The following is an 8,059-nucleotide window of genomic DNA, read 5'->3' as shown; positions in this document are numbered from 1 at the left end:
CACGTTAAAACAGTCGAAAAACTTGTCCATCTTGGCTATGAAATAAGATGTCTCAAAAGCTTCCCCACCACCAGTGAGCAAAATTGCCTTGGATACCGAGTCACTTAGAACCTTTATGCACAACACAAATGTACAATAATATAAATATGAAACATACACAGACACTAACAAACCTGTACTGCCAAATCCACACGCATCTTCGAAAAACTTGTGAGCTTAATGTGCTCATATGTCAACTTTGGTACTAAGCAAAGACCAGGTGTTGAAGTATTAGCACCAGCATTCCTGTGATAAAGCTCCACAACTAGTTGCCAATCAACCGCACTACCATTGCACTACAAGAAAGGTACACTATAGCAATGATTTAAAAAAATGTATACTTACCCAAAGCTTTCCTCGAGCAAAACAATTCCTAATAGTTTTAATGAGGTGTGAGGGATCAGAAATAAAAAAAAACTGGTGGTTTTCCTTTGCAGAACACATTCATCGTCTTGTATACCAAGCCCTTTCCTCTTCCATGCAAAGAAAACATGCACCGGTTGTCACTGGCTCCGTCACAAGTTACTGACACCACAGTCAATCCAAGGCGAGTCAGACGAAAAATACATTGCCGCAGAAGTGAAAATAACTGAGCACCCTTTGTGCTAGAGGCCGGAAACTGTGCATACGCAAACTTGAGGCTGTTGAAGAGCCCCCTCACCATTATCACAAGCATGCGCTTTGCTAGTGGTCTTGCAAACCACTGCTGGGGTTCTGAAATTTCTGTTCTGCTTCCATCAGTACATTATTGACTTCTCCCAGATCTTCATAGCCCACTAATGTCCCTGTGGCCTTGTCGTACACCAATCCTTCCTTTATATACATTTCATCTATAACAATGTTCACATATTTTGACAGCTGACGAGGCTTTTGCTGCTTTAGGTGGTCTAGAAGTTGTAAATCCGTCGACACTGAAAAACCAACAACAGAAGGAGTAAAGTGTTTGTAATCTTTCAATGTCCTTTCTGATGGTAGCCTTATAACTCCCGAGTTTCGCAAAGTTGAGTAGCATCCACTAGATCTGTGGTGCAAGTAAAGGCACCATCGAATCACTGCTGGATGCCATCGCATGGAACGACTATCTTTTAACGAAGCTGCCTTGAGTTGCTGCTGCCAAAAAATTTCTTTAAATTTAGTATCATTTGCATCGTCACCTGAAGGACTGTGCTTATTCATAATTGTCAATAAATCACTGTGCATGTTACTGTCCACTTTCACTCCTTCCTCACGAATCATATCTTCTACTTTTTTGTGTAAAGATTGTATTTGTCGCTCCTTCTTTCTAACCTCATCATGCAGATTCCTCATTCTCTGATCCTTTTGTGATGATGTCAAATATCTGTAGTTGGTATGGCTAGAGGCTCCAGTCGATTCTGAGTTCGGTTGCTGTAGCTGCTTAAGCAGTCGATTAAGGCCACTGCGTAAAACATTCCTGTACTGTTTGCAGATCTGGCATCTACTTCCTGAAGTACCTTCCGGTAGTTTCCACAAACACCTGACATGACGGATTGTCAGGTGAAGCTGATCGTAATAAGCAACAACAGATGACCCTAATGGACAAAACTTACAGCACATGCCCATGCATGAATTTAAGATACTGTACCTTTATGATTGGTGAAAATACCCTCGTGCTTAATGATTAACGGATGGAACTTGATATCATTATTCCCTTCACACATCTTCTCTGGCTCAGGCAGATCTTCATCCTCAGCCAGTTCATCAAAAGCTTCAAAATCAGTCTGGCATGAAACATCAGCAGTAGTCACAATGGCTTCGACGGATATATTCCGTGCTGTTGGCGAGGCCACCTGGATGGAGTTGCTGGCAGTTGTGACCTCCTCCATGCCATCACTGCATGTAGGTGCATCTTTACAAGCAGGACTACTTGAAGGAGCAGCGTTCTTTGTTGACTTCCTTGAAGCTCCTTTTGGGACATACAGTCTAGTCTTGCGAGGCATGTCCTTAAAATCTATAAAACAATTACACTTATTGTTGGAGGAAATTTTTTCACAGAACTGCACAATGTGATACCTACCTTACTTAAAAACACTGGATATTTCTTCACACCTTGCCCAGTTATCCAAATATGGGTACACAAAGAGTAGCCTCTTTATAACACATATTGCTGCCTGAAACGAAGAAAGAATATTTAATGGAAGTTTCACCGCCACTACCACACACAGTTGGGTACTATTATACTATGAATAAAGTTACAAGTGCGCATCTATCGTTACGAGGGAGTTGTGGGTACACAAATGCTCCCACAGCCACCAAATCTCTCCCAAAAACACAATAACCTTCGTAAAATCCTTACCTGACTTGTTCCCTCAATGGTTGAACGTTGCTGGACGCTGATTCAAAGCGATACACTCACACAAAACGAAAGCACGAGGAAGAAAATTAATTCGCGCAACCGCACCTCTGGTATATTCACGGATACTGTTTCCGTGTAATGGTTATCGACACCTTCCAAAGGTGTTGATAGCCGAGGTGCGGAGTGTATATCAGAATGTATAGTGAAGTACTGCCGTTTCATATCCCGTGTCCGGAGGTATATATTATCTATGACATAGTTAAAAGAAGGCATAAGGATCATGCACTAACAGGCATGCTATACACACACTATAACATTTATGCTAGGCCCAATTCCCAATGTATTATTAATTGTCCTGCATGTAAAGCAGGTACCAATGCTTTTGTTTGTCCTTTACAACATGTTAAAGGCACTGGTAGGGACATCTCATTAAATAATCGAGCCACAGACAAAATAAACTTCATATTTTAAAAGTTAAAAAAAATGCATGCTACCAAGAGTTCATAATATATATATTTAGGAGAGTATCCAACGCCTGTATTACCCCTTCAAAACACACGTGCACTGCGTAATAATTGTGCAACATTGTGTAACATAGCTATCTGAATATTTTAGTATAATTTCAGTAAACTCCAATACATGGCTTTGCCATGAAAGACTTGTTGATAGGCGTTGATATACCAAAGCCGAAGACCTGCAAGCACTTCAAGGCTCTTATAGCCCTTGAAGCAAGTTAAAATCTTTGGTGATGATGACTATTGCATAACATTATTACGCAGTGCGTTTTGAAGGGGCAATACAGCGTTGGATACTCTCCTAAATATATATATTATGTACTCTTGATGCTACTTAGCTTTAGCTACATGGTGTTTAATGCTTGGTGTATGTTTATGGCATTAAAATGTTTTGTCCTGCACATAGGGCAGGTACCAATGCTAGTATATATATATACTAGGGAAGATTTAGAGGGTGCATGTGGGGGTGAAGAACCCCCACTCCAAACTTTTATTGTATGCTAGCTAGAAAGATAGTAGAAGCTACAGTATACAGCTGCAGTTACATCTTAAGCATACATGGGAAATGAAAACATGGAAAGAGTGAGAAGAGAAGAACAATTCTCTTCCATATAGGAATCAACAAGAGGTATCAAAAGGGTAAGACTGTTATATAAAAATTGAAATATTCTAATAAAACAGTCAGCTATTCTAATAGAACATCCATCACTATAATTAATCATAGACCTATTGAACTTTAACTTTGACCTCAAACCATACTGCAGCACTTAATACGCTGTGCCTTTTTTATGAAGTTAGTTACCACAGCTAGAAATTCAAATGGCTCACAATGCTTATTTGATAAGGTTCAGTCCCAAATTCAACCTCAAAAGTTATTGATATGCAAAATTTTCATCTGAGAGCATGCTCCCAGAATCCTTATGTTGAGTGCACTTCTTACACTGTACTAGCTACTGGTTGTATTAACCAGTTGCCACATTTTAGCCCCACTATAGTTGCCCCTGCTTAGCACCCCTCTTGGAAAATCCTAGAAGCAAAGTACTAACAAATGGTTAATTTAAAAGTTATATAGATCATATATAGGCAAGTTTTATAGAGAAAAGGCATACTAAAATTGCTAATCACTTTCTCTACATTATTATGTGCATGTACATATGTATAGCTATTATATGTATGTGTGGGCTGTAGCTGGTAACTGTTAGTAAAGAAAAACAGTTTTATGAATTAATAGTTTGCTTGACTACTTTATTAGACCATATACATTTGTTTGTAAGGATTTCTCACTTGACATAGTTTGCAGCATAATCAGTTACAACATGTTTAAAATCACAATGTTCATAGTATTCCTCATATTAATTTAATATACAATTTTGATGTATCTTATATAATACATCATTGCCTGTTTTAAAATAATTGTCTGCCACATTCCATTTGTATTCCATGGTGGAACATGAGTACTCTATACTACAGGCTAAACTGAGTTGAATTGCTGGATTGGACTATTATAGGCATAGCATTAATATTCTGTGTTTTGGCATTCTTGCAACTAGATTCATGAAATATTTTCTGTAGCTACATTGGAGCTAGCAATGCATGAACATCAAACAAGTTGGTGAAATAAATGATTTTAAAAGTTATTTTTGCCATTATAATCATGTTCTAACTTGCAAGAGATGCTGTACCATAACTATAGCTACTGACCTGTTTGTACATTACATCCAATTACCACTATGTTAATATCCAACTTATAAGGTGTATGACATTGTATACTTGTGATCATGTCCCAAATGTACGTACATGCAAGAATTCACATAATTTTCTTGCTATCATGCTAAAAATTATGACAGCATCATCAACAGCTGTTTAAAATAGCTACTACAAGTACATGTTTAATACTTTACAAGAATATGTCACAGAAGAGTTCACAAATATTATTGTCTGTCACAGATGTTTGGGCACATACTCTGTGTTAGAATATGCTCATCACACAAGGACCAGATTTATGATGGTTTATACACTTCTCAATTGCAATAATTACTTATTATTTTGGTTATTTTCCCTTAATTAAATATGCTGTTATTGTAATACTTGATGTAGTGTGGCAATCCTACACTGACCAGATTGAATACCATGGGATAATCTTTATAATTTTTAGGCTATTTTTAGCTACCTTTCATATCATGTCCTAACCATCATACTATAGGAATATGGGAAGTAACACAAATCTTGCAGGTCTGGTAGTCTTCAGTGCAAAGCCACCACTTAGTGGATTCAGGAACTGACAAGGGAAATACCCATAAACTCAAGCCAAAATTCCTGTGACAGGTGGTTATAGAGGAAAGTTTCCTATGTGAACAATCACATGTGCTGACGCTATAAATTTAATTGGGTGCATGCACTCAGATCGTAAAATTCTTTCTTAGCTAGCTTGAAGGTTTGTGTTGGATACTACTATAAAGTATGTAAGCTAGGCACCAGCCAATTATGCTTTCAGTATGCTCTATGGTCTCTATTGTGCACATAATTAAACTGCTTCAAGCTCTTTACTATTTGTGTTTTACAAGATAATAAGTTAGCAACTGTTTGTAATAAAATGTATATAGACTATATCTTTCTTTTTTGGAAGTAACATTCTGTAATAAAATAGCCATTCTTCTGAGTTACTGACTGCTCTATTAGAGTTTCATTTTAACATGCAAGGATTCACAGTGTAACGTTATTCTTGCTGGCTAAATGCTAAAAATTTATTTACCGGGTGTATTATATCTATACTGTATACCTCATAATGTACTGCATTTGTCAAGAATATGTGCTATGGTATAGCAGGTTGATGTCAAAGCTAAAAGTTTAACAGAAGGGAGTTTCACAGTCATTTACAAGCATAGGATCTACAAATAATAGGAGGAAGGAATTTCAGTTGCTATTTGAAGTCAAGAACTTAGATAGATACTGAACAACCATTCTGGATTAGAAGTTTACTGCAATTGGCTATCCTGTTAACCATTATATGTGACTGGGCCTATGAAAACAAGGCATGTGGACACAAAATACATCCCATCGCACAGTGGATCTACTGGAATAAGATATAATGTGTATTCTGTAACTTGTGAGCAGGGCTGAAATTGTATGTTCATAGTTTCATGGAATAAAAAGTTACCAGTGGTGAAAATGTGATGAAGGAGGCAAATTTTGCAGGCCCAGTCACAAATATAACTAATATTACTGCAGCAAAACTCAAAGAATATGTGAGTAAACAATTACCACTGGATCATGCAAAGGAAAAAATATTTTTGATTATGGGAATTTATGTTCTTAGGAATTTATTTTAAAAAGAAATGGCACAAAATAAAAAGATTTGCTTTATGGGATACATGCTTTATATGTGTATAGCTATAGCACACATGTGTTTGTTGTAGCTGGTAAGGAAAACTGTGCCAGTTACAATACACTGATACACTTTAGCTACTTGCATTTATAATAAAATAATTCTACACATAGTAACTGTATGTTCTATTAGAGTAGTTTAGTTTAGTTGACTGCTTTATTAAAGCATCTGCAAAACTTATTGTGACTTGTGGCAATATTGATTACATCATAGTAACTACACTGCTTATTTTGTGTTGAAGGTGCAGTCTCATTTAAGGGAACTCTAACTGCTGTATAAACACACTACTCAACATGAGTAGCATACTCCAGCTAGATCTATAGATCTGGGATCATGCCACTCACAGAAAATCATTTAGTCATCATGACATTGAATTTGGAAACAAACTAAATGGTATTATATAATTGGTTAAAATCATAAAATAGTTATCACAAAATAAATTGAGTTTTAGTAGCTGAGATTCATTTAAAAATGCAGAGTATCATTTAAATTTTCCAGCAATATTATGCTCAATAATATAGCAACATGTAGCTAAATGCCTCTAAGCTATATCAGTGTGCCACAGAAGGGCTCACATATACTGATATCAGCCACAAATTAGGCCTTCATCAAATATTTCAGTATACTAAAAAGCACAATAGTCCAGCGTGCTATGCTAGCACAATAAGTGGATATCAAACTGTGGAGTTTAATTCCGTGAAAAGAGATTGATACTCTCTATAATAGAGCAGTCAGTGGAAACTACGAACTGCAATAGAGCACTCAAATGCAATGTACATAGCTACTTAGATCAATCCTCTCTATAATAATTATAGAACAGTCATTTTGTAGTGAAATACTCTAATAGAGCATTCACTGATTAATATAGTGAACAACACAATAGGTGGAAATTTTGGGAAATTCCTGAAATCATTTTATATTTGACTCAGGCCTAGCACTAATTTTTAGGAACATATAGCTACTCTCTTTGTTATGACATCGCATACATGTACATTATACATGATGTGATTCTGATACAGAGCTACACTAGCTAACATCTGTATTATTATGGTACTGTACATATTTATACTCAGTAGACAGATGAACAGTGTATAATATTAGCTATATCTACCAGTTGTGTGTTCTATATAGCCCTCTCATGATCAAGGATTAAACATGGAAAGTATACAACAAGCTTGCAGCTTCTGTTGAAACATGAATCTATGCAGTGATCACCACATACATGCAAGTACAGCATACACAGGGGCAGATCTATATAATAGCTGGCAATTAGAGGAAGGGACAAAAGGACAGTTGTCACTGTATAGTGATAATACACTGAACTTCATTATCACGTCAAAGTGACCTAAATAAAGATCTTTAAAATAAACTTTAGCACTGATCCATAGCTATATACACCTGAGGTGTAATACATATACACCACCATCACATGCAACATGAAAATTAATGTTGACTTTAAATTATCTTGGTACTACCGGCGTAACTATCATATAGTTATAGTTACCTACAATATTATTTAGAGAATCTTGATTGTTCATAATACCTACATAATGAATATTTAGTTACATGTGAATTTGCTACTATGGCTATATGCCCTGCATGTATATATATATATCTAATCAAAAACAGCCAAGCCGTAAAAAAAGGTGCGGCCCCCAAAAAGGCCATGGTGAAAAAAGATGTGAAATCCAAGGTGGCGGCCAAGAAATGGCTGTGATGGTAGGTTAATGGTTACATTTTAATAACGACAATTCAGGTGAATTTGGTGCCAAGACCAAGTGTATGTATATAGCTAAAATGAATTGA

The 8,059-nt window shown here is 36.5% G+C and overlaps 1 protein-coding gene across 1 annotated transcript; it reads right to left on the bottom strand.

The window, feature by feature from the left end:
* Positions 1-723: 723 nt before the first annotated feature.
* On the bottom strand, positions 724-2,492 carry LOC136258103 (uncharacterized). The gene is made up of 4 exons (XM_066051402.1): positions 2,354-2,492; positions 2,075-2,168; positions 1,643-2,008; positions 724-1,589 (listed from the first exon to the last, which is right to left on the bottom strand). Exons 3-4 carry the CDS (start codon positions 1,995-1,997, stop codon positions 724-726), a joined length of 1,221 nt encoding a protein of 406 aa, XP_065907474.1. The 5' UTR covers positions 1,998-2,008; positions 2,075-2,168; positions 2,354-2,492.
* Between the last annotated feature and the right edge of the window lie 5,567 nt (positions 2,493-8,059).

Source organism: Dysidea avara, chromosome 6, assembly GCF_963678975.1.
Source record: "Dysidea avara chromosome 6, odDysAvar1.4, whole genome shotgun sequence".
NCBI lineage: Eukaryota > Metazoa > Porifera > Demospongiae > Dictyoceratida > Dysideidae > Dysidea > Dysidea avara.
Note: the sequence above shows the minus strand (reverse complement) of the source record. Positions and strands in the feature narration are given on the sequence as shown.

Bases quoted from the DNA above. Each gene is read 5' to 3' on its own strand.
- LOC136258103 (XM_066051402.1), bottom strand. From the start codon at position 1,997: ATGCCTCGCAAGACTAGACTGTATGTCCCAAAAGGAGCTTCAAGGAAG. The intron at 1,590-1,642 runs GTACAGTATCTT...TTTGTCCATTAG, and splicing joins TATTTTCACCAATCATAAAG to GGTCATCTGTTGTTGCTTAT.